This window comes from Alexandromys fortis, unplaced genomic scaffold (assembly GCF_014885135.2).
Source record: "Alexandromys fortis isolate MF-2015 unplaced genomic scaffold, M_Fortis_MF-2015_v1.1 scaffold_20, whole genome shotgun sequence".
Taxonomy (NCBI): Eukaryota; Metazoa; Chordata; class Mammalia; order Rodentia; family Cricetidae; genus Alexandromys; species Alexandromys fortis.
Window position 1 is genome coordinate 15,342,544 of NW_026067903.1, and position 27,555 is coordinate 15,370,098.

Consider the following 27,555-nt stretch of genomic DNA (forward strand, 5'->3'; position numbering starts at 1 on the left):
CCCTCTGAATACATTAGTGCCCCGTCTGCAGACTTGAACGCTACTCAAACCCCAACGGGAAACATCCAGGTGCTCCAGGCGTGGCACGGGCTCCTTTTTTCCGCTTTCCCGCTTTGAGACATTGAGACAGGATGATAGCTTGTTTATTATATTAAATCCACTTTAAGTATAGAATAGAAAAACTTAAGTAAAAGTTAATATCAGAAGAATGCCATTTGGTAAAATGACTGGGGCTCAAACGCTCACTTCCGCCTCTTCTTTCTTCCCTCAGGGTGTTCCGCTCAATGAAGGAAACGGCATGAGCAGTTTGTACAAAATCCAGGTATCGCCATGTCTAGTTACCTGCGCTCATTTTCCCCTTGCCGGGTTCTGTATTTCCTTCTCAAATGTTTTCTCTTCCTTTGAAGGGAGGAATGAATGTTCCCAGTTACCCAGGACCCCCGGGCCCCCCTGTAAGTACAGATGAATATCTTGAAGTTGCTTTAGCTAGACCACAGTAATGATTGGGGGGTGGGGGTGGGAATCTCTCAAGCTCACTGAAAACTGAATGTCACAAATGTAACCAAATTTTGCAGACAGAGTAAATAATAAGTGAAATCAATTCAAATAAAAGAAAATTTTCACCAAACCTTTCTAATGGAAAATATTTAGCATAGTATCACTTTTTCATTGCCAAGCTAAGTTCTGAGTCAACGTCCAATTATGTTTATAGAAATAGCAACATATTGCTTCTTTAGAGTTTTTTATTGTGAGTGGTGTGTATGTAAGTATATGCATGGGATATACATGCAATGCCTGTAGAGGTCAGAAGAGGGTGCTAGATTCCTAGGAGCTAGAGCCACCCATCACGGGTGCTGAGCCCTGAAATTAGGTACTCTGGAAGAGAATTACGCACTCTTAACCACTGAGCTGCAATTCCTCTAGACCCCAAGTTACATTTCTTAATTTTATTCTTTAAATCCAAACTTCAGCAAAATATGTACCATCCTTACACTTGTTAATGGGCATTTGAAGAAAAAAAAAATGCCTCAGATTCTGTAACTGTGTTTTCATAACAATTAGAACATCTTTGTATGCTTTTCTTCTAGGGCCCAAAAGGTGATCCCGGCCCAGTGGTATGTATACGCTTACCTCTGTGCGGTAGTCTTGGTTAACACTGCAAAGGGTACCAAGCAAAGGCGGCCTGCCGTCTTAGCTGTGTCTCAGTTAAGGTGTCAGAGACAAGCAAGCAGGTGGACATATGCCAGCTAACGCATCCTTTGTTTTCAGGATGCATTAGTGCAGATGCTGTCCCTGCCCTTGAGGTGTGGCTCTTTCCATCAGCAGGTTTTAAAAATTGTCCTCTGATGTAGGAAGGCACATATAAGGCTCTTGACAAATGGAACGCTTCCCTCTAATGGCCTTCTTTTGGTGATTGATTCAGTTTTAAGTAGCTCGCGGAAGAGAAATACTTAAGGGAGAGAAATTCCTTAATATGTCTGACATCTCGCCAGCAAGAAAAGGGGAAAGGACTGTTTATTTACTTTGCATGTCTCGGGCAATTATTCTGCAGGGAGTGCAGACTATCATAAACCTGCTTATTGAGTGGAATATATCCGGAGGTTAACACTCAGCCAAGAAGGAGATCGTGTCCTCAAGCTGCCCAAAGGGTGATAATTGTTCGCAGCATCTCTCTCAGCCGTGGAGCCTCAAGACAAAACTTCTGCCAAATTCAATTAGATTCCCTTTAACCTTTGGCATTTCTTTCCCTGCCATGTCCTTTTCAAGCAAATATTCCATCCTTCATGTTCCATTTGCATAGCCTTTTAGCTTTTGAGGAGAGAATTGAAACTTAAATGTACCTACCACTGAAATAGGCTTTCAAAACACTTTCTGTTGCTCTGAAACAAAAAAAGTATTTTTTTTATTATAATTGAAGTTGGTAAAACTGTCTGAATAAATGTTAAACCATAAAAGAGAGAAACCATAGAAAATAGCTTTTAATATATAAGTATAAATATATTTTCAAAGAGAGATTTATCAAAGAAGTTATCTTTGCTACTGAATATTATTTTTATTTGATGTCTATTTGATTTACCCTAAAATAATTACTTCAAGTCCTAAGTACTATATTCTGAATCCCAAATGTGTTATGTAGACTTTTTTCCGTGATTGGTTATTCTTTCTTTCTTTGTATCTTTGAAAATACTATTCCATGTGTTCATCTAGAAACATGGTGTTCAATTTTATTTCTATTTTTTCATCGTATTGAAAAAAAATTCCCCTAGTCTTACTTTCTTAAAATCTTGTAGAACAGCACCCCTCTGAGTTATACAGATAAATTCAGACTTCTCACTGACATTTCTGGAACATTCTTTCACATTCTCACGTTAATAATTGTAGGTTAAGGTGAGAACATTTTAAAAACATATTATCCTGGAGAATAAATTACAATTTATTAGAGCTGGAAAGTAGCTGGTCAAAAACTAAGACCTTTTGAGTAAAATTTAAAGAAATTAGGCCCCGTGTTTCTTAGCTTCAGCAAGGCAAAGAATAAAAAGTAATTGAAGGTTAGTCTCTGTGTTTAGAATATGAACTGGAAATATGGAGTCATGGAATTAAACAATGTGTGAACATTCCTACAACATGAACACACCCCTTGCTATTATCATCATCTCCCACCCACGGTGTGCTGGGTATAGAGAAATAGCGCCCCACAGTACAGGAATAAACCAGGAATGGAAGGACTGTACCTTCCAGAGCGCATGTCTGAAACCCCAACATTGGTGGGTGGAGGAAATTCACTCCCTGGGTATCCTTCACGTTCCTGACATGTTCAGTCAGCTGAGTGCCACTCTGACAAAATACTGGAGATAAACAACTTAGAAGGGGGAAATACTAGTTTTGATGGACAGTTTCAAAGATTTCTGTCCATTGTCAGCTGCTCTGTTGGGCCTGTGGGGAGTCAGAAGACCAGGGAACACTTAGTGGGGCTAAGCTGCTAGCCTCGTGGTGGCAGGAAACGAAACACAGTCTTCGTTTACAACCACGCTCCATCCCTAAGCCTGTTAAGCTATAAATCTCTAGTGGGTTAACTGATGAGGTCAGAGTCCCCATGAGCCCTGCATCTGTATGCAAGGGCATGCAGACCAGCCCTTAAACTCATGCACTTTGGAAAAATAGTTAAGATTCAAGATGTAACACATGGCAATAATATTCTTCTGAATAAACCTTGTAACACCAGGTTTTGGTGGTACACCCTCGCGCACCACTGTACCAAATGCTAGTTGGGCAAGGCCTGGAGGTTAAACAGAACACACAAAGAGATCGGGGTCATTCGATAGAAGATCAAGCGAATGCCATTTATTCAGACTTGGGAAGGTCCTTTTCTACCTTACTGCAGCACTAGGACCCCCGCCCAGGTAGGTGGGAAATTACCATACCAACAATGGAATGAATGCCCTGCAGCTAATCACCAGGCGGGGCAAGGGAAATACAGAAACTTAGGAGGGGCAGGGGAAATACAGGAACTAAGAGAAAGCTAGTTGTCTGACTAGAAACTGTATGCGCCCTAGGAATAAGGGCTGAATGCTTAGTCATGTTGACCAGAAATTGTCCTCAAGATGTGCCCCAGGAATAAGGGCAGACCAGGGCCCTACAAAACCTCTGTAGAGAAAAAGGTTACCTTCAGCTGGATATACTAATAAATGAATGGTTTCCTGATGCAGAACACTTCTTTTTTAGTTATTCAATATCAAAGTGATTTCAATTAAATAGTTAATTATTATCTGCTCCCAAACAAATGCTGATTAATTAATTGATTACTTCTTCTGTTGTAAGGAAAGACTGCCGGAAGTGTAAACAAAGAGATGGCATGATACCAGGATATATTCCACGCATCTATAACTCAGGGCCTCCTCAGCACAGACTTTCACAGACTAGAGTCTGAGCACCTTTTTACTTTTTATTCTTGTGACTGACAGGTTATTTATTAGTGAACACTAGAAAAAATGTTTTGAAACATAAAATGTACCAAGTTGTACACACATTTATTAGGTTATGTAATACAGGGATAAACAATAATGGTTGTTACAGCTTTAGAAATATTTTCTAAGCAGAACTGTATTTCATGCAAAAATGCATCTACAGAGAATACAGTTTAAAGCTCGCTTTTCTAGTGTGTTTGTTTGTTTGTTTGTTTGTTTGTTTGTTTGTTTGGAGACAAGGTCTCACTTGTAGACCAGGCTAGCCTGGAACTCACAGTGATGTGACCTCTGCCTCTTGGGTGCTGGGATTAAAGGCATGTACCACCACACCAGCCAGGGTTGTGAGCCTTAAAGCAGTCAGTGTCCTAAGAAAATATTTTTAGCTAAAAGTAATTAATTCACAGGAAATTATCAAATGACTCCATTTTACTTATTTCTCTGTGTTTCTAGAGATTTGTTTATGTTTCTGTGCTTGGTTTGCCTGATACGTACATGCATCACATGTATGTTGTACCCACAAGAGGCCAGAAGAGGGCATCATGTCCCCCAGAACTGGAGTTACAGATGGTTGTGAGCCACCTTGTGGATGCTGGGAACTGAACCCCCATCTTCTGCAGAAGCAACCAACTGTCGAGCCTTACTCTGGACCCACGCTTCATCTTTCTTGGTCAAAATGGTTTTTTTATTCAAATCATAAGTGTTTTTCAACAGATTTTTCCAAATGCTACTTAAAGACCGACAGACTGGGACCGTGCAATAGAACATACAAAGTGTTGGTCTATCCCCTTTCAGCTTGAGCAATGCCTTAAATTATTGACGGTGCCACTCGTGGGGTTATCTTCCTAAGCGTTTGCAATCCATGCTAAGGATGCTACCGTCTACTTTGAGAGTTCCACTTCCGCTCACTCTTAAACAGTCCAATCTTATTAGATCGTAAGCTAGCAGCCCCAGGTGTCTCACAAATTGGCAAACTTTATTAAAATCTGCTTCCCATTCTAATCCTTACTGAAATTGGAGTTATTAATATACTACAGGGATTCATCCTGATTAGATTCTTCATCAGAATAAAAATAATTAATCAGAAAACAGACTCACGCCTGGAAGAGAGCTGTAATTCCCGAGCTACGTTCATATAGCTAAGGCCTGAAAATAGAGGATGCCGTTCACTAGCCTGGTTGGGAATCAGAGTTGATGGATGTGAGCAATAAAAAGACCTCGACTTTAAATCATTGCTTATAAACCTTTGGTCATTGCTCCTGCATGCTTCGTTTTCCCATTTACAGGGAGAGCCTGGTGCGATGGGCTTGCCAGGACTGGAAGGATTTCCTGGTGTAAAGGTAAGCACAGAGGCAGTGTTGGTTCAGTATTAAAATATGTATACTCACCTGCTATTATGCCAATAACTGCTTTATGTTTATTAAGTTTAGGAAAACGAAACAAGTCAAGCTTTTATACTTACGGGGATTGTGTTCCAGGGAGGGATACAGAAACTAACGGGGAAGGCAGGATAAAAAACAAAGTTATCAGAAAATGCTACAGAAAGAGATTGAAAGTAGAACAGGTTAATGGGTATCACATGTGCTTGGTGGGGGTGGAGGGTCCCCCAACGTCAATCATATGACATCCCAGAAAGCAAGAGCTGAGCAGTGACTTAAGGAGGGTGACTTAGCCACGTCCACATAAGTCTGAAGAAAGAACAATTCATGAAGCAGAAACCACAGATGTGAGGACCCGGAGACACAAGCCACCAGCTCCAGCGATAATGGGAAGGTCAATGCGTGAACGCAGAAGTATTAGATAGGAGGTCTGAGAAGTGGAGGTAGGGTAGAAAGGTGACCCCAGGATATCAAACAGTGCTGCTCACTGTGGCCACTGGAGGAACGGTGCTGGCTGTGCTCTTAGCTACACGGGATGGAAGAGACCAAGGTAGGCTCCGGCATTATCTGAGATTCTGGCTCGCTCTCTGTCACTGTGATAAAATAGTCTCAGCAAGTGCAGCTTGGAGGAACGAAAGGGTTTCCTTGGCTACACTTCCACATCACACTCCATCATCAGATGGTCAGGGCAGGAACTTGAGCAGGAACCTAGAGACAGAAATCGAAGAAATTATGGAGGAATTGTTAAGATCCTTCTAGAGGAGAAAAGACCAAATCCACAAGTGTCTAATTAAAGCCAGCTGTATTTTGGGGGCTGACCAAGTCAGCTGTCTCCCCTAAGTCAGGATTTGAGAAAACAGCCCCTGCTGACCTCTTGAAGTCCCTTTGATAGGAGAGATAAGGTGTTCCCAGAGGTGAGGGAGCTGGCTGTTATACATTGTTAAAAGGATACAATGATAAGGAAGGATCAAGGGTAAGAATGGACAACATGTAAGTGTTGCAAGCAGTTTAAATCAGATCTAAGGAACAGGAGCTTGTTCCCGATTACAAATAAAATCCTTAACTTGCAAGAACTTAATACACGACAAACAGGAATTTATTCTTGAACTACAAACAAAAACCTTAACCTATACAGGACAGAGACTTTTTAATTACAAGGACAAAGAGGAAAACTGCAAATAGAACTCTTAACCTACAAGGTATAGCTTTCCTGTTTGGGTCTCCCACTAACTTACAAGGTATATTATTCCTGTTTAGTCACCTTAAGTTTATAAATTATGGCATGGTCTTAAGCTCCATACCTCTTTATTTCATCAAGTCTTCTTTTAGATCCCTAAGCAAAATTGTGAGGTTTTTTTTTTTTTTTTAGCTATGGGTTCTGCTCAATAAAATTGCCATTTTGCTCTCCACATGACATCCCCAGCACGGACAGCAGTGTCTACCACATCTGAAACACACTGCCTCTTGAAGGCACCCGAGTCATTCTGGTTATCAGAGCAATTGCATGGATCTTCTGACTGGTCATTGGAGGAGAACTACAGATCTTTAGTTCTCAGTCTTTCTTATTCTAACCCTGCATCCGACGGGAGTAGGGGAAGAAGAGACTCTCAGGAGATATTCAGTGTGATTAATCTTTCAGGTCATGCTAGTAATTTTTATTATGTGTAGAATTTTAAATATTGACTAACTTTAGCTGTTAGAATGCATGGCTTCCTTTTGAAATAAGCCAAAGGTATAGCATAAATAATGGTTTTCATTAGAACTATGAATTACTTTGTTCTTTAGAGGATGAAAATATAATAGGTTGAATTGTGTATACATTTTTTTTCTGCTTTTCTAGTTTTCTTCATACAAGTTAATAACAATAGCACTTATTATATTCAACAAAAACTTTACAAATCCAATTTCTTTTAATTGTATACATAAGTATTGTATTTACAACATTTCTACCCCTTCCTCTCTGCCTCCAACTCCTTTGCCCCCCCCCCAATTCATGGCCTTCTCTTCATTATTACTCACATATATAAACAATTTGTTATAAATGCAGTCTGTTTAGGCCATTTAGTAGTGTGTGTGTGTGTGTGTGTGTGTGTGTGTGTGTGTGTGTGTGTTTAGGGCTGCCCACTTCTAGTTGGATAATCAATCAGGAAGCTCATCCTTGAAGAAGACTGAAAATATCTCTCTCTCTCTCTCTCTCTCTCTCTCCCCTCCCTCCCTCCCTCCCTTCCTCCCTCTGCACTTTTCATCTAGGGGTAGCACCTTGTGAGATTTTCTCCATCCACAATAGCATGTCAAATTACTATTTGAGCAATGATTATAAAAGTAAAGAGTATATAGCTATCGTTATAAGTAGCCATTTCTATTTTAACCTCAACAGGGAGATCGAGGCCCAGCAGGTCCCCCAGGACTAGCCGGCATGTCGGTGAGTTTGGCTTGTGTCATGTTAGCTTTTCAGGTATGCATTTCTATCTGTCTATAGCTAGTGATGAAGGGTTTTTGAGTATATGGTGGCTGATTTCAACAGTTGTCCAGAGCCTGTCTTGCTGCTCTTGATTCTAGCATGTCTGTTCTTCATTTTGACCGTTCCCCTCCTTTTTGCCTTTTGTTCCTTCCCAAGTCTCTTTCATGGAAAGAGAGGAAATCATTTTACACATGGCTGTGCATTAGTGTGTGTGTGCACAGCTTTGAAAACTCACTTTTTATACCTCTATCCCTGTCATATTTCAGCAGTTCTCTATCTCCCTGAGGCCACATTCTCATCTTGGGACATGTGCATCGGGCTCCCACATTAAACTGTAGTCTGCCTGGGTGCTCACTTCACCCAGGGTTGTTAGCAGAGCTTTATTGCTGCTAATGTTTTCTCATAAACCAGGCTTCAGTCCTCTCAGTCATTTTTTGTGGCTCTCTGGTGTCAAATGCTTTAATCTCATCAAGGTCTTTGCAAATGAATAGGAAGTGCTCCCAGAAAGGTTGAAATCATTTCAGCAAGCCCTTGGGACAATTCTGATCTTCATTCGTGATGCCCTCATTAAAATTTTGTGGTCACGGTTTACGAGTAAGAGGCCATTTATCCTCTTGGCAGGTGACCCCGCAGGGAAAGTCCAGCATCATATTACAAGAAAGTCCATGGAAACCGTGTGCTTGATTATTAGCAGGAGCATCGTGAAGATGAGAAGGGGCCCGACTGTCAGCCCCACGCCACCGCTGCTTCACTAACACCACTGAGCATCACTGTATACAACCTAAGACCCCCAACCACCATACATTGCCATCTACTGCTAGCCTAAAAAGGTCCATGGACCTCTCACTATTACATTTAACTAGCTCAAATAAATAACAAAACGCTACCCATCATGTAGAAGCCTTACAGAGAACGGCATTCTTAATTAGATTTGTTCATACTGAGATTAAAAATGTGTACAATTGTCAAGAAAAAAAATGAAAAATACTTTCTCTAGAATTTATATACAATGAAGATTGTTTATGAAAAAGGACTTCACACTTAGTCTTAGACCCTCCACACACATCTGACTCTCCTCCTCGTTAGCGTTGAGGGCTCTCTTTCTGGAACCATACTTAGAATGCCATCTCAATCTGTTCCCTTACACTCACGTTCTCATACTCACAAAGAAACTCATCTTCCCATTACATCCATCTACATGTGACTTTAACATACTTTCTACTATGACCATAAATTGTCTGTGTTTAGAGAAATATTCCTAGATACCTGTTGCCAGAGGCCATTCCCAGCAGGCCAAACCTGAACAAAACACACTGAAACTATATTAATTGCAATGCTGTTTAGCCAATAGCTTAAGCATATTTCTAGATATCTCTTACTTCTTAAATTAATCCATTTGTATTATTTTATATTTACAATGAGGCTTGTGGTTTACCAGCAAGGTTCCGGCATGTCTGTCTCCTGTGGTGGTTACATGGCATCTAACTGACTCTGCCTTCCTTCTCCCAGCATTCAATTTAGTTTTGCAGCCTAGCTCTACTCTGCCCTATTTCTAGCCAAAGCAGTTTCTTTATTTATTAACCAAAAAAAAAAACACATATAAAGAAGGACTTCCCACACCATCTCCCCTTTTCTGTCTAAATAAAAAGAAGGTTTTAACTTTAACATAGTAAAATTACATACAACAGACCCAATCCCACCACCTGCCCAGGCAGCAGTGTGTGTTGTGTTGAGTCATGGGCATGGTCTCTACCACTTTCCTCCTAATCCCCGAGTGGCCATACAAGCACCCAGGCCCACAAACACCATTCAAGTGCTCCTTAATTGGACCTCCTGCATGAGCAGCCCAGACTCAAACACACAGAAACTATATTAATTGCAATACTGTTTGGCCAATAGCTTAAACATATTTCTATATAGCTCTTAAATCTTAAATTAACCTATTTCTATTATTTATATTTTACCATGAGGCTCATGGTTTACTGGCAAGGTTCGAGTGTGTCTGTCTCCTGTGGCATCTCACTGACTTTGCCTTCTTTTTTCCAGCATTCAATTTAGTTTTCCCACCTAGTTCTATCCTGACCTATCACAGGCCAAACAAGCTTCTTTATTCATTAATCAATAAAAGCAATACATATACAAAAGGACTTCCCATATCCGATACCAGCAAAGTAATTAAAGTATGTGTATTAGTTTCAAAAGATAGTTTAAATGAGAAATTCCAGAAATATTTTTGAAGGCTGTAGTTTGATTGATATATCAGACATATATTTGAATACCTCACAGCTGATAAATTTGCTTTAAAAGCAACATTCACAACACGTAGAAGCACTTGGCAACTTCCGAATTAGGGAAGGGTAAAAACTGTCATGACTACACATGTGCAATTGTGCAATTCAAAATAAGTATTTTTTAACTGGTCCTTGGAAAACAGAACACTTGGGAGGGTGTACTAGAAGTGGTAATGGCTACAAGACTTTACAAATGCACTCAATGCCACTGTACCATACACTTTCAAGTGAGTACATGTCAAATTTTGTAACAGATGACAGAGACAGAGATGTATTCTGCACTGTCTAAAACTCTTGAGGTGATTCTTGCAGTTAAAACAGAGCTAAAGTCAGTCAGTTGGGCCTGCCATGACTATTCAGTGGAGGCCCACCGGACCCAATCCTGCCCTTCCTAGAACACAACAGTCTGCCTTTTTCCTCTGTTTCCAGGGTAACCCAGGGCTTTCTCTAGAATGTCTGTCTTTCTCCCTTCTCTGAAGGGATTCACCTCCCAAAATTCTAAAACAGGTTGAAAATGAAACCCTTCCCTTTTAAAGTCTCAGCTACTCCCTTCTATCCCCACAATATCCTTCCCAGCCCTGGGTAGGCTGGGAGCTCAGGAGACAACAAGGTAAACCCGATCTGATGCTCTGAGCTTCACTTTCTGTCTCAGCCAAACCCCTGTGTTATTAAAGTTCTCCATCTGGCAATACTTAATGGAGCAACTTAAGGCTCAAAGTCCATAGACAAAGCCTGTCAGGGCAGGGAAGACATGGCTGCTGGGGTAAGCTGGGCAGATACAGAAAGAACATGAAATGTTTTTTTCTACCTGTCGGTAGACCAAACAGTAGAGAGCTCCAGCCGGAACCAGAAGTGAATATGAGCCTCAAAGTCTGCCTCTGAGCAGCCAGCTTGTTTCTGCTAGTAAAACCACAGTCCTGAAGTTTTATAACTTCCCCAAACCTCAGCAGCTGAGGACCTCGTGTTCACATACATGAGCCTGTAGGGCACATGTGAAATTCAAACTGTGGAGGCATCATGTCCCTACCTCTTCCCGTGGTCTGTCTGCTCCAGGGTTTCCTGCTTCTTGTTCTTTGGGCCATAGCACATTGAAGGGGGGGGGGTATTTTCCTCAACCTTTTACCCAAATACAGCTTTTCAAATAAAATGTTTTTGTTTTCATATTATTTTACCAACAAAGAGCTCCCTTGTGAAACTCAGAACTTGACGTAAATTCCTCTCATCTCTGCCTTTTTTGCTTTCTATCGGTGTGATTTTTTAAAAATTACCGAAAGCAATTTAGGAAGTTTATTTGGCTAATGTGTCCTGAACACAACCCACCCATCAGCGAAATCAGGGCAGGAACTCAAACAGGGCAGGAACCAGGAGGAAGGAACTGAAACAGAGACCATGTAAGGCTACTACATACTGGCGTGCACTTTATGGCTTGCTCAACTTGCTCTCTCGTACAACCCCGGACCATCAGCCCAGCTGTAGCACTGCCCACAGTGAGCTGGCCCTCCCACATCAACCATTAATCAAGAAAATGTCCCACAGACTTGTCCAAAGGCCAGTCTGATGGGGAAATTTCTCAGTTACGGTTTCCTCTTCCTAAATGACCCGAGTTTGCATCAACTTGACAAACAACAACAACAACAAAAACCAACCAGTACACCTTCCCCAAACTCCCACCTCCATCCCCTACCATAGAGCAGCAGTTCTCAATCTATGGGTCGTGACCCCTATGGGTCAATTTGTAACACTGAAAATACATTCTTATTTTCATATCAGATATTTACATTACAATTTATAACAGTAACAAAATTACAGTTATGAAGCAGCAAATAATAATAATAATAATAATAATAATAATAATAATAATAATGTGCTTGATGGTCACCACAACATGAGGAACTGTATTAAAGGGCGTAGCATTAGGAATGTTGAGAACCACTGGCCTAGAGTAGGAAAGAACTGCCAGGAAAAAAAAGACTTAAGGAGATCCAACAACAAGGGTACATGTTCAATAATATCCTCCCTCTCCCGCTCAGGACTCTGTAGTGTGTGCCTTACAGCCTCTGGGGTCTACTGGGCCCTGGAACATGTACTAGTCCAAATAGACAGTACCCTACACTCTTGTGGAGGCAGAAATACATGGTATCCATAAGATGGCTCCTAACATTTTTGTTTGGTTTTCTTACAGGGGAAACCCGGTGCCCCAGGCCCTCCAGGAGTCCCAGGGGAGCCGGTGAGCTACCAGCAATTTAGCAGCAGACCCACTGCTGTAGTATCTAGGTGCTATTTTAAAGACATTTTTACCAATGAACTGTTTTCTTGGCTCACACTTCTAGGGTGAGAGAGGGCCTGTTGGGGATACAGGTTTTCCTGGACCAGAGGGACCCTCGGGGAGGCCAGTAAGTACTTAGGACACAGATACTGCTATCCTAAGAGATGTTCTATGTATTGTCTCTTCACTTTCCTCCTCAGAAACCAAAGACCTCAGCAAGCAGCTTCAGAATGAAGTGCAGACAGGTTTTAAATATTGAATTTGGGGTACTGGCAGGGGAATTCCTCCAGGAGTTTCCTAGATCTCTATGTGGTATCTTTATCGTTTAAACAATGGTGGGGAAAGATGTGATTTTTGTAAGTGCCACTAAAGTGGAATCCTGGTTAACATCTTAGGTCTAGTAACTTCAGTAGGGTTCAAATTAAACGTCCTGTCACATCCTAAGATAGGACGAAGCCAACAGCTTGCTGGCATAGCGCCTGCGTGATAAACTAAGAAAGAAAACCTACTGTGGGCCTTTTCCTGACAATGTCATTAATAACCATTACTGCAGGTGTGTCGTGCCCAGAGCCCTAAAAAAGCTTGTGTATTGATATGACATTGTGACAGTCACGCCCACCCAGCGGTTATACATATAACCCCTACGGTGAGCCGAGAGTGTCCTGAGGCCAGAGAGAAGCATGGGAACCTCTGGGTTTCATTTTAAAGATTTTTCATCTTTTAATATGTATTTTATTTTATGTGTATGCATGACCGCATGTATATGTGTGTACCATATGGGTACCTGGTACATGTGGAAGCTAGAAGAGGGCATCAGATCCCCCAGAACTATAGTTAGAGAGGCTTGTGAACCATCAGATAGGTGCTAAGAACCAAACTCAGTCCTTTGGGAGAGCAGCAAGCGCTCTGAACCTCCGAGTCATCTATCCAGCCTATCAAAGTTTCTATACAGAAGGTCTTGGTCATTCGCTCTGTCACGTATGGAAGGGAGGTACTGAAAATGAGTACCCTGAATCACAGGGACTTTGTTCGCTATTTCTCTGACATTCAGAGTTGATGAATTCTCTGGCCTTCCTCTCCTCAGAGGTGGCAATGCAGGAAACAAAAGGCATGTGCTGTTCAGAGTCAGGCGTTCTGGGCTCGATCGATGACCCAGGGTGTTCCATGAGTCAATCAGGTGGCATGCGGTGTGAAGAGACCTGCAGTGCTGGCTATAGGAAGTACCGAGTGAACACTATAAAGTTCTGAGCTTCCCGTCACCTCCCCTTGACAAATTTTCCCCCCTAACTTTTGTGAGTCAGCCCACAAAAGGCTTGCGGTTGAGTTCCCCCGTATATAATACAATTGGCAATTGTTTTTCATTGAACGAACACTTTTGAGCAGCTGTTCCATGCTAGCAATGGTTGGTGCTGAAAACCGCTGCAGGAGGCACTCGGTCCTGTCTGAGGGAGCTCCCACTGGGGCGCTGCCACCCTATTCCTAGGAGTATAGCAGGGGTGCTGTTTGGATTTAGTCTGTTATCAAAAGAAAAGAACATAAAGTTGGGAAGGGGTCGTATTGAGAGGGACTCAAGGAGAGTTGGTGGGAAAATGGGGATAGATGTGATCATGTTTCTGTGTATATGTGTATGGATGTTTTTTAAAAAGAGAAGCATGTACATTTAAAGGTTCAAACCTGAGTTCCAGTTTTACATTGGATTTCTCTTTTATTCAGGCGTCACGGTTGTTTCTCATGTTCTCTTTAATCAGCTTTACCTCTGTTGCTAGTGTTCTGGCGGGTAAAAAAAGAAAAAGTCTTTGAACTATTCGCTTCAGGTAACATATCCTGAGTTAAAGCGCTCTCCAGAATTCCCAGGGTGCTTCAGTGAAGTCCTGAGCCTATGGTTGGGTTACCAACCGCAACAGATGCCAGCGTGGTTTGCAGCCCTGAAACAGGTGGCTGTCTGCAGCTGTGTCCTTGGGGAGTCTGTGCCGGTGAATCAGAGTCTCTCAGGCTTTCGCAGTGCGTGTCTATGCCATGCCCGCTGGCTAGGAAATGCCGCTCCCTCACCTTCATCTCTCTCTCTTCAAATCACATCTCAAAGCCGCGTCTGCAGTTGGTGTCTGAGTATTTGATTTGACCCCAAGCCCTTTACCTCCCTCTGTATCTGACAGGCCATTCTGTCAGTTTTACAAATCTCCACACAGGGCTGGCTTTATGACCACTTCCAGAATACCTTTTAGAGGTGCCAGAAGTTCCCATTTTCTAATAAAAAAAAAAAACTGTTACTGCCTAATAGTCTCAAAAACTACGATTACAGATTCCCAGCTCTCATTTACTATTCTTTCAAACCGAAAAATAATCATTTTTCTTCAGTTGATGGTTTATTTTATAGTAGGAACACATTCTGGCCATGTTATGAAATTCCCTCAGAACCAAGTGGCAGCGTTTGCTGAGAGGGAACCTGGGATTAAACTGCTAGGTTGTGGAGACACGAATCCCAGGAAGATGTCAGTGAGTGTCTCCCCAGACAGATAGGGAATCAACAGCAGAGCAAAGAAAGGACACCTGTGAAGCACAGCTTGGTGAACTAGTGAGTGTAACTGGCGTGACTTACAGGAGTGTAGGTGAGGAGTTCCTGGCAGGAGCACAAATGATGCCCGGAAAGCTGCATCACCGCGGGTAATGCTCACAAAAGCTGGAGCCCTGGCGCTCACTGCACAACCTACAGGCAGCTCACCAGGATGGAGAGTGTGTTCTCCAGATTCTTCCACTGTTTCTGGGCAGGTCAGTGGATCTAAGGGCGTCTCTCAGTGCATTCTCCAAATTCTTCCACTGTTTCCAGGCAGTTCAGCCAATCTAAGGGCATCTCTCAGAAGTCCTTACTGCTCATCTAACCTTGGAAAGGAAGAGCTTAGTGAATATGGTCAGTTTCAGGAACTTTCTAAAGCTTTCAGGTTGTTTATCCTGAATTTTAAGTACCTTCCCTGAAGAATGGAGTGTTCCGTCTTTCTTTAAACTATCCTGAGTCTTCCCTCCAAGATGGAAGGTTTATCCCAGAGAAAAATCTTGCACAACAGAGGTATAAAATATCTCCACAGCTCATCCATTCAATGCTTTGAGGCCCCGTGACTCTTCATAAAAGGTTGAGGAAGCCGTTTTGGGTGACGCCATGATTCCATGTTGCTGTGCTTCCTTCTTGCTTGTAAACTCATTCTTACATTCTTCACTGTGTATGTGAAGATGCCCGTGTTAAATCAAATGGACTAAATTCCCGAGCCTGGTCAATGGCCCCAGTAAATGGCAATCAGAATTTGAACTTGGGACCACAAGGCTGTACAGATTCTCTATTCAATTTTGCCATGCAGACCAAGATATGAAGTCATATGTAACATATTTTTGTGTGTTTAACTATGACTGTACATAGACATGAAACAGACAAGTTTTTTTTTTAATCTTTTCAGGGCATAAATGGAAAAGATGGATTACCAGGTGCTCAGGTATGGGAAAAAATATTAAATAGTATGAATTCTTAAAATTTCTACTTTTAAAGTATATGTACCTCAGAACCAGTTTTGGGTCAGTTAGGCTGATGGAAAATCTTGGTAAGCAATGATTTTTAGTGTTGACATCTGTTTTCCAGGGCATCATGGGTAAACCTGGAGACAGAGGCCCCAAAGGAGAGCGCGTATGTATATCACTACTGTGGTTGATGCTCCCGCCTGTCTGATACAACTCTTCCATCTCTTTAGCCACACAACGAAGCCTGTAGACAACTTTGGTTCTCCCGACATGAAATGGTTACGATGTACACGAAACAATGTATCCACTAGGAATAGGATGCCACACTTGAGGAAGCCATGTGAAGAGTGTGCCTGCTAGTTGGTCTTTGTGCACACGAGTCTGCCTTTCTATTCCAGTTTGAAAGGGTTTTACCACCCTCCTGTCTGAGACACATAGGCCAACTACAACCACCCCCCAAATTCTTTTGGCCAGCTGAGGGATTTCTCACCCACAGTGGTATTGACACGTGGAGGCAGGTAAGTTTTGGTGCTGTTTGGCTGCCTAGCATATTGCAGAACAATGCTGGCATTGCTGGCCCTGTCCTGATGCAGCCGCACTGTCATGCCTCCGCTGTCAGTACCCAGGCATCACGAAATGCCTTCCAGGGAGCAAGACCGCCCAGGCTGAGAAACACTGGTCCACGGGAACGCTAAGTGGAGTAGGGAAACTGAGGATGTAGAGGAACAGGAAGGGAACGGAATGTGAAGTTCCGCACGCAGGTGTGGGGTGTACTTTTGTTAGAACTCTGGAGGCTGCCGGTGCTGTTACTGGAACGTACCAGCATTTTCTGTAATGAATCATAATCTCCTAGTAGGACTTGTGTCCCCGGTGTCAGTTACACAAGCCTTGTTACTTTGTAGAGTCCTTTTTAGGGCTGCTCCTATGTTTGTGACTATATATGTGTTTGTGTACTGGTGTCTAATTTATTGGCATTTTTTAAAATGTTACACAAGTAATTCGTGATGATGGAAGGAAGTATGAAAAACAAGATAACATAAATCTAAGAAGGAAAAATCTTCCATGCATCCTTACACAGGGATAAACATTAGATATTTTGAATGTATTTTAATGTTTCACTCTTATGTTTAATGTACACATATAATCAATGTAAAGTATGTATTCTTTCGAAATCAGATTGGCAGTGTTTTGTAAACATTTTTTCTACTAGCAATATGCAATGACTATATACGGCTTCCCCGGTCCTCTTTTTCCAAACAGCTATTTTCTCTCCAGTTTTCTTAATAATAAACACTACAAACATTTTTTTTAGAAAAAAATTTTAAAAAAGAGTTATGTGAGTATAGAGGAGTTCTCAGCCTCCACCCTGTGGCCTGAGCATGTGGATTAAACCCTCACATCGAGTCTGGTGATGGAAGCCATGCGCCCTTTTGAGGCCTGAAGTGACAATGGGTGACAGGTGTCAACTCAGTTATCCCATCAGGACCCATACATAAAAATTTAAATGTTTTGCAAGGTGGTGATGGTGCATACCTTTAATTTCAGCACATGGAAAGCAGAAGCAGGAGGATCTCTGTGAGTTTGAGGCCACTCTGGTCTACAGAGCTAGTTCCAGGACAGCTAGTTATACAAAGAAACTCTGTCTTGAAAAACCAAAAAAAAATAAAAAAATAAAAAAATAAAGGTTCACATGATCATAAAATACAGATCATAGATCCAAGTATGTTAATATTTTTTAATCTTGGAAGTTTCTGCAGACATGAGCTGAGAAGTCTACGTATTGATACATTTTATAAGACAATGCCATTGATAATACGGGCATGTGTTTTCTGTCTACATGACTTCTTGATCTCCTTTAGTACCTTATGATCACATTAATACCTGTGATTGTTCACTTATTTTCATGATTTTTTTTTAAATCAAGAGAAATACAGGTGAGTCTTTTGCAGAGCATTGCGGACCCAGGAATAGTGCGGGAAGTGTGGGGAGGCCTCTAGCACCTGTCTGGCACACTCAGCTCACACTCACTTCCCAGAGTCGTGCACATGAACTGAAGGCGTGGAACTGAAGCACTTGCTGTGGGCTCACACTTCCCTTGGGCACTTCCCTTGACTTTGCTATTAGTCACAGCATTACTAGAAAGGGTAACTCCTTATTTTCTCCCCAAACAGGGTGATCAGGGAATTCCAGGAGACAGAGGCCCACAAGGTGAACGTGGCAAACCAGGCCTTATGGGCATGAAAGGGGCTATAGGTCCTGTGGGGCCCCCAGGAAGCAAGGGCTCAATAGGATCACCTGGCCACCAGGGCCCTCCAGGCTCTCCAGGCATCCCCGGCATGCCGGTAAGTGGAGCCCCTGGCTCAGACTGACCATGGGACTTTCTATAATGAACGAAATGCCAATCATCTGTAAACATATGAAACAAGCTGGTCTGGACCGTTATTTAAAGTTATGTGCTGATCCTATTTTATACAATGTATATTATCATGTTTGCCCCTTCCCTGATCCTCCCCACCTCCCTACCCACCCAACTCACCCAATTTATCTCTTTCTCTCAAAACAAATAAGAAACAAAAGCCAAAAGAAAAATCAAGAAACAAAAAAAAATCCCACAAAAACAAAAATCAAGACAAATAGGCAAAAATCCAGTAAGACAAAAAAAAAAAATGCCCAAACAAAGCAAAACAAAATAAGCAATCCACACAAATGCCGTTGAGTTTGTTTCGCATTGGATAACAGGACATGTGACCCACCCTGGAGTGTAGTTGCCCGGTGACACTCCACTGGAGAAAGCTGACATTTCTCTTTTCTAGCAGGTATTAGATGCAGATGGCTTCTTGGTTAGGGGTGAGACCTGTGCCCACCTTGCCTTCTCAGTCCTTTCATTCAAGTTCATTTTCCCATGCACATTGAAGACAAGGTAGCCGTTCTGAGCAATAGAAATCAGCACATTGTGGGGACATCGCATTGTCTTCCTCCTTCTTGCATTCTACATGAATGGACTGCTGGGCACGGACAAGATCACAGTCTTATCATCATCTATACATGCTCGATATGCCAACTTGACGAAGGAATCAGGGGAGAATGGTGGAGGACTCGCCAAGACAGGGACTTAGACAGATTAAGGGCATCAGCCTAATTTGTAGGAATAGGCAGGACCATGTCTGAAAATCACCTCCCATGGAGATTTCCCACAGATCTTTCATGTCCCTCATCTGGTCACAGCCCACTGGGCTTTGTTAGGCCTTCCTCAAAGTGTGTGACTGGCCATGGGAGGGAGCCCCTACCTCACAGCTTCTCACGTGTGCTACATTGTCTTCATTGCCATACATGAAGCCCCAGAGAATAACTGTGCATCCAAAGAATAGCACCGAGATACCTTCAAATCCTGGCAGTCTTGAAAAGTGAGAGATCCCTTCTGAAAATGTCAGAGTATGCCAATAAAACATGGCTATTATCAATGTGGTTTCTTGTCAAAGGCCTAAGCATTCAGTTGACAACACTTACCTACTTGTAGTTACTCTGGTATCTCAGGTGCTCTCTATTGAAAATTTGCTTATGGGCAGGAGAAATGACTCAGGCATTAAAGGCTATGTTCACGACCAAAAATTAAAATTTAGCAAATATATTTATATTAATATGTAGGTTATAGTAGCATGAGACAGGCAAGAGATGAGAAAAACACTTTATAGGATAAGCCTGCAACAACATGATGTCAATGATTGTTATAGATTTTTCTAGTATCCAGGAGTGGGGTATGTGTTCCATTGTGATTGATTATGAACAACATGCATTGTTTGAGGTTATAAAATGAAGCAACAGAAATGTACGTTCTAATTATCTCTAGTCACATTTCTCCATTCTTAGGCAAAGTATTAGCATCACTGATTATAATCCCAGTTACTTGTAAAGCAACTATGAACTTCAGTTTATCCTAGCATTTGACCAAACAGTGTTCATTGTCCAAAACACTGCCTGAAGATTTTGCCTGGCAGATGTTCATCGGCAAAGGACTCCCAAACCCAACATCTCCGTTTCTCACCCACTTGTGTTCTGCTCTCTTTTAATAGTCGTTCTTTTTCCTCCTTTAGGCTGATGCTGTTTCGTTTGAAGAAATCAAAAAGTACATTAATCAAGAGGTCCTAAGGATTTTTGAAGGTTAGAATCGCTTTGTAATAGTTCCGAGTGTTTAACGAGTCTCCACTTCCCATCCCCGTGTGGGGAATCCCTTTAGTGACATTCATGAAAGATGACTCCGTAACAGCAACCTTAGCAGATCCATCTCATGGAGAGGCAGCTCCTTAGGACAGAAATGTCGCCTTATGCTGTCAGGTGCTCTCTTTAAACTTCCCTTCCTCGCCACTTGTCTATAAACAGCACAGCTGAAGGACCTTCTATTGGTGCTGTTGGTTTAACTGTCTTTCAAATATCTCAGTACCCATCCCACTCCATCTTGATTTTCCTCCTCTATGGAGTACGCCCAGCTCCCCCATCCCTGCCACCCTGGGGAGGTGTTTAATTTACCTATGAAGGTTTTAACCAGGGTGGGTTACAATGTTCTTTTATCTATACCAGGGTCAGCAAACTAAAGACTCCCAGCCACTTCCTTCTGCTACAGATGGACTTGTATACGGCCCACAAGCTAAGGACAGTTCTATATATTTGTTAGAGGATTTCTCATCCTCATTTTTAAAAAAGATCAAAATGACACACTTAAAATGACCTAAATTCAGATCTGGCTTCTAATAAAGTGGTTTGGGGTACAGTCATGCTCACTTCTTTTCGTATTCCTCCAGTGTTTTCAGACTACAGGTGAATAGTTGAATAGATGTGACGGATTTCATGTAGCTAGCAAAAAATTACATATTCACTTTCTGGCTCCTTCAGAGTAAGTTTGCCTGCCCCAGATCTAGATATTTAAGCCCAAGAGAGCATTGTTTATAAAACAAAACAAAGCAGTGTCTCAAGTAGCCTATGCTGGCCTTGAATTCCCTATGTAGCCTGAGGATGGCCTAGAACTCCTGAAGATCCTGCCTCTACCTTACAAGTGCTGAGATTATAGCGTTTGACCATCCTACCAGGGTTATTATTGCTTTTCTTGCACTTAAACCTAGGGCTTGATGTACGCTAGGGGGCACTTACCAGCTGAGCCACATCCCAGCCCATCAATGATTTCTCTAACAGTTAAGACTTGCTGGTCATTCATTTTGAGTCATCAGTTAAGAGCATGGTTCTTCCTTCTGAAAACTTTTTAAAAGAGTTTTTAATTGTGTGTTAAAGACCTTAAACAGGTGAAGTTATGTTTGATATTATTAAACATCAAGTAGCTTTAGTGGTAGAACACTTGCTCAACCTGTCTAAGGCCCTGGGTTTGACTTACAATACCAAAAAAATAAAATTAAATAAACAAAACAAAACCAAATAAAATTCAAGTGATTTATGTTCTGACATTGGTCCAACCTGAAAATATGGTTTAGAATATTCATGGAAGGTCAGGTGGCTGACAGAGCTTTGGGTCATCTCTAAAGGTATAACCATGTTATCATTCTAATTGTGGATGGAAATGTTGAATTGAAAAGTCAAGAGCTGCGAGCTGACAGGATGGCTCAGTGAGTAAGGGTGCTTGCTGCCAAGACTGACAACCTGAGTTCCACCTCTGGGACCCACATGGTGGGAGGAGGAAATGACTCCGGATAGTTGTCCTCTGACCTCTTCGCACACACCTTGGCACACCTGCCATGCATATACACACACTATAACAATAACAATAAATAATAAGTTAGTAGTAATAGCAGTAATAAAATGTGAATGTTTAAAATTTTAAGTTGAATCAAGGCTTAGGCCTTTCCAAATGTCATCGGATTCCTTCTGCACACCTATAAGTTATCTATTAATCTATTGTTTATTGAAATCTGACTCTATGTATTTTCTAAAATCTCTTCTAGAGCTCTCACCCTTGTGTCCCCTAGCTTCACCCCATCTCTCCCAACGCCTTTCACTCAGGGTCCCGGTGAATGGCAGGATACTCTAACCTTGAGAGAGCTTGTTTACCACCAAAGCCACAGATAACCTTTTCCTCAAGATGGTTTATTAAAAAGAGCCAAAGGAAGTTTTTTGCTTGGAATCTCTAGCCTCCAGCTCCATGTGTGCTATCCCCTCTCCTGCTCACTCCCCAGACAGCAGCCTGGCAAATCTATCTTCTCCCACACAAAGTGCGCCTGAACCTACAGTGTGGTTATTTAACACTTAAGTTCATTTGCCCTCAAACCATTTCCATTCAGTCCATTTGCACTTCTTCCATGGCTTCTGAACACCATTTTTCCAAGAAGAAAAAAGGTATAACTCCACTTTCACAAATCATAGCATTGTCAGGTCGGTTTCCCTTTCCACAAAGCCTTCTCTAAAGGCAGAGATTAATTGTCACATTTTAAAACAGTTTCAGTGAACTAGCGCAGTACCGTAAGTGCTAGGGTTCAGACATGTTCATCTGCAGACTGTTTTTTTAGCATTTTCACTAGAGGAGATGTCAGTGGGAGCTTCTGCAGTGCTTCCACACCCCTGCCTGGCCATAGCCTCAGCAAGGGTCCCCCGTCTCCAGCAGGAGTCCAAGGTGGTCCTCAGGAGGTCCTGCTGCATGCTTTATTCCAGGTGGCTCCTCGTGTAAAACCCTACACCAGGACCCAAGTTTCAAGCTCTCCTCCAGGGATTTATCAATCTCCTTTGAACTTCATAGGTGACCCTCACAAGCTTCTCACCTTGGGCTGTCCTACAGGCCACTACCGTGTCTTTCAGCATGCTAAATGCTAATTCCCAACCCCAAGTAATGGAGGGAGGTGATTCTCCATGACCTCAAACCTGGGTTCCAGCTGGATAGTAATACACAAGCATGCATTCATTCTAAAGTTAGTTTAAATTCCCACTTTGATTGGCCAATATGTCAAAGCATTTCTGCGGGTAGGGTGATCAGATCACACAAGGCAGAGACAGATGTCATCCACATGACTCAGCTTAGCATCTTTTGTCCTTAGGAGGACTTAGCAGCTCCCAGAGATGCTATCTACATAAATCAGAGGCTTGACATATCAGAGAAGCATAGATTTTGCTATGGCCTACCCTATAATTGAGCATTTGCATCTATATGGAAAATTATGAAATAGTGTATACAAACTAACAGACTCCACTCTTTAAACCCTCAAAGTCCGACCTGCCAATGAGGAAGAACAGGAAGGTTAGGTTTATTTCTGCGTTTGGTTTCCAATGTTCAGAAAACCCATGTTTTCTCCATTTTCACACATATTTCACACACGTGTATTTGAATGAGTATAACATATTATCCCATTCTACTCTTTCAAGGTAACATCTCTTTCCTCTCTATAAGTAAGATATTTATAAGTGTGTATATATTTGTGCATAGACACAGCATCCAATAGATACTCATCTATAATTAGGATATTTGTGTGTGTGTGTGTGTGAATATACACATCATCCAATAGACACACATCATGGGAGATACAGTAAGTATTTTCCACAACATATTCTGTTAATTCCACTTACAACTTCTGTTTACCAGGGACTCAACCAGAATCAGTCATGCGGCTTACAGGATTCCCTCTATCTCTATTGAGCTGTGGTTGTCTGTTCACACAGAGAAATGGGTTCTGAAATACATAATTGATGGTTGTAAGTGAATGTAGAACTTGCCAACCATGGTTTTCACATCGGGTAGCCAGCTGGGCATTCTAAATGAAGGTCTTTCGATTTCAGTGTCTTTAAGTCTCTCCATGGATGCATTTCTGTTTTCTACCTTGACTGCCAGCTCAGCAGTATTTTAGGGGTTCATTTATTCTTTTTTTTTTTTTCAGTATTAAAGCCAGAGTATTGCTGAAGTCTGGAGTTGTCAATAAAGAGACAGTCTATCCCCCTTTATTTATTCATTTTGCATTTTAATGGGAATCCAGTTACCTCACTTTCTCCATCCTTCTCCTCCCCCAGACCATCCCCTTTTTAGAAAGGGACCCTTTAGTTGCTAGGGCTAGGGTAGACTGTTTAGATTCTTAGAGAAACATTTCTACCACTTTATACTTAAGCTTTTGATCTATTTACTTTATTTCAACTCCTTTCCTTTGCTTCCTACTTCCAGAGATAACTTACATCCCCCCATTTTGAGTCTCTAGAATTTGCATTTTAAATTTGGTTTCTGTTCTCAGTGGAAAGTCTCTGTTTTCTTGCTTTCTACCAAGACAAATATCCCTCCGGCAATCTGACCCTCAGCTTCAAAAACCGTGTAGCTACTTTTTCCTTTTAGAGTCTCCTCATTCTTGAGCTTCCTGATTTTAAAAGTGTCTTGGTTGTTTTTCCAGCATCCCCAGGAGACTTAAGTCAGATGCGAGTGTTCAGTTCACTGTATTTACCCATGACAACATTTCAAAGTAACATACTTTACAAAGACTGTGAACAAATACAGCATTGTGAACTATATAAAATAAATGAGTCCAAAATATACAATAGCAATTAAAATGAAACTGGGAAATAATTCAGATATTACAAGAAAATATTGCTGTATTGCCCCATAGGAGAAAAATACATGTAATTTTATTTTCAAAAATTATAAGACATGGGGGAAAGCCATGGAAAATGCCCCCAAAAGTGATTTCTTTTTTTAAATATTGATTTATTTAGTATACAATATTCTATCTGTGTGTATATCTGTAGGCCAGAAGAGGGCACCAGACCTCATTACAGATGGTTGTGAGCCTCCATGTGGCTGCTGGGAATTGAACTCAGGACCTTTGGAAGAGCAGGCAATGAATGCTCTTAACCACTGAGCCATCTCTCCAGCCCCAGAAGTGATTTCTAGAACAGTTTAGTAATCCTGTGAATGACAATTCTTTATCCTTAAGCTTAAAAGATAACAATATTATCAAGTGTTGAGGACTTCCCTTGATCTATCATGTAACTAGTGCTTCCGTAATGGAGCAGCAAAAGAAAATAAGGTTATACTAAGAACGTGGGCAACTCAACATGTGAATGAGTTAGGAGAAAAGATTCAATTGTCTTCTGAAAAAAATAAGTTATAATTTCTACTTGTGAAACAAGAGGCAGATGAGGACTGGGTGACACCTGAGTGTCCCTTACTGCTTCAATCCCTGTTAATGTCTGCCTTGTCATAGGAACTTCATTCTCCAAGGAAGCCAAGTGCTCAGCCTAGCCTACCAGTCGTTTCTCTTGTGACTGCTCCCTCTTGTTCTGTCCAGGCAGGTGGAATATGAATGGTTTATATACACCTCTTCCAAAGTCTTTAATTTTCTGCCTCATTAGAAAGCAGAATCAAAAAAAAAAAAAAAAACCAGTTTAAATGACTAAGGAGCCCTGAAAACAGAGGGAAGGCAATTAAGAATACAGGCCTCCGCAATTCATTTAGGTGCTAAGAAACTATTAGTTTCAATTATAGAGCATTAGGGTAGGGTTCAGAAGAGCTAATTAGCTTATGCTAGATGACTGTTTCTTAGTGTAGCTTAAAGCCAGTTCATTTACAGCTAGGAGTAATTGTTTAAAATAATTGGGTTTTGCTAAAGTTATTAAAAATCCTCCCAAAACAAAGTACTTGTAAATTTACCTCTTAGCTTAAAGAGAAGAAAATTAGGGTGGCAAATAACTGTTTAGGCATTAAAGGTACTAAGCATGTTTCATAACATTTATTGGTGTGTGTGTGTGTGTGTGTTCACATGCACACCTATGTGTTGGCACATGTGCCACAGCGTGTGTTCATGTGTGGAGGCCAGAGGAAAAGCTGTCGGAGTCTGTGCTCTCCTCCTCCCGTGTGGATCCCAGGGATTGGGCTCAGGTCGTCAGGGTTAGTGCCAAGCGTCTTTACCAGCTGAGCTATCTCAGTTGCAAGTTAGTTTTACCAGTGAAATCATTTGAATTACTAAGACAGTTTTTTTTTTGAAGAAATTATGTGGTGAGGAGACACATTAAACACCCAGCTTCTTCTTATCATGGCAAGACTATACCCTCTTCTAGTTTTGTATTTTAAAAATTAATCACCCATATATTAGATTTTTACAATGGAAATATATACATAATATAAGCAAAGCAAGTTTAAGGAGTCCCGCGGCAGCCTTTATAGACAAGTGAAATCATGATTTTCTCAAAATGAATTCCAGACTAAAACACTGAGTATGCTCTTGAGATAAAATTTAACTAAGCAACGCTCTGTCTGAAATTAATAACAAACAATTTAATAGTGACAAGAAATGTCTTGCATGAGCTGACAGATTACTAATCTGCTGTCTCAGACTGAGCTGAAGATGCTCAGCTGTTTTGGAATAGTTTGAGACATCAGATTAGAAACATCCTTTATAATATATGAGCTTCATAAAGACATGGTAATAGTTCTTACTTAAATGATCAGCTTAAATGAGTAAATTCCGTAATTCCAAAACAAAGTCCACAATCCCTAATGAAAAGCTCTGCTACAGAGAATGTTGAGCCAGGTGTGTTGGAGTAGCAGCTGGAACCCCAGGTGTTCAAGGGTAGCCTGGACTGCATGAGACCCTTAATCAAATATGTTTTTACTTAAAAAATAAAATGGAGAGGGAACCGGAGAGATGGCTCAGATGTTAAAAGCACTGACTGTTTTTCCAGAGGTTCTAAATTCAATTCCCAGCAACTAACTACATGGTGGCTCACAACCATCTATAATGAGATCTGGTGCCCTCTTCTGTCATGCAGGCAGAACACTGTGACCATAATTAATAAATAAATAAGTCTTTAAAAAAAATAAAATAAAGAATGCTTAGTTAACTTAGTTAATAATATACCGTGTTCAGAAGCTGATTTTAAATGGAAAATTCTTATTCATATTTTCATACTTATAGTCTTTGAACTTCTTTTTTATGGTTCTTTCAAGTTTCATTAGCACACCAGTTTTCTTGGTTCTACTTGTGGGGGGGTGTCATATGTCTGTGTGCAGGGCAGGAAGCGATTGGCTGGGATATGTCCCATGTGACCAAGTGCCTGTACACAGGCCACAGAGGATGTCAAATGTCCTCCTTTACCACCCTCCATCTTACTACCTGGGGCATGGTCTTTCACACGCATTCTCTGGTAGGCAGATTGCTAGATGTCCAAGTGATCTCCTGTCTCTGACCTCTGAGCACTTGGGTTACAGATGCACACAAGCCTTCGCAGCTTTTACAGGAGGGCCAAGGGTCTGAACTGGAGTCCACAAGCTTGTGCGGCAATCACTGTTACCCACAGAGTCATCTCCCTAACCCCATCCAACATGTTAACTTTCAGTTTTGTAGACTCACTTTCATCTCAAATGTCCCACGACAATAATAACTGTCTAAGACTTAGCAGTTACACCCCTCTGCACCTACTGTAAAGGGGCTTTCGTGAGCTGATGGTGAGTCCCCGAGAGGGTGTGTTTTGTTAATATTCTCTGTCATCACTGGACACTTTCTCCGAGACCAGCATACACAGTGTTGTGCTCAAGGCAGTCTGTTAAATGAATAAGTGGCAATGCCTTTGATGTGCCCTTTGGGAAAGCATCTTGTGTTAGAAAGGACTTAATTCACAAAGATGTATCCCTCAGTGCCTAACAAAAACAACTTCATGCAATTGATTCTTTGTTTTATAAAAACACAGCAGTCAGACCAGTTGGTATATAATATGTGCTTAAATCAGTAAC

At 41.5% G+C, this 27,555-nt stretch overlaps 1 protein-coding gene across 1 annotated transcript in view; it reads left to right on the forward strand.

Moving 5' to 3' along the window:
• Col19a1 (collagen type XIX alpha 1 chain) overlaps positions 1 to 27,555 on the forward strand; it is a 306,409-nt gene that overhangs the window by 267,301 nt on the left and 11,553 nt on the right. The window contains exons 37-47 of the mRNA XM_050134778.1: positions 272 to 322; positions 408 to 452; positions 1,089 to 1,115; positions 5,249 to 5,302; positions 7,719 to 7,763; positions 12,276 to 12,320; positions 12,424 to 12,486; positions 15,803 to 15,838; positions 15,982 to 16,026; positions 18,032 to 18,202; positions 19,952 to 20,018. Coding sequence (XP_049990735.1) covers positions 272 to 322; positions 408 to 452; positions 1,089 to 1,115; positions 5,249 to 5,302; positions 7,719 to 7,763; positions 12,276 to 12,320; positions 12,424 to 12,486; positions 15,803 to 15,838; positions 15,982 to 16,026; positions 18,032 to 18,202; positions 19,952 to 20,018 — 649 coding nt within the window. The remainder of the gene's footprint in view (positions 1 to 271; positions 323 to 407; positions 453 to 1,088; positions 1,116 to 5,248; positions 5,303 to 7,718; positions 7,764 to 12,275; positions 12,321 to 12,423; positions 12,487 to 15,802; positions 15,839 to 15,981; positions 16,027 to 18,031; positions 18,203 to 19,951; positions 20,019 to 27,555) is intronic.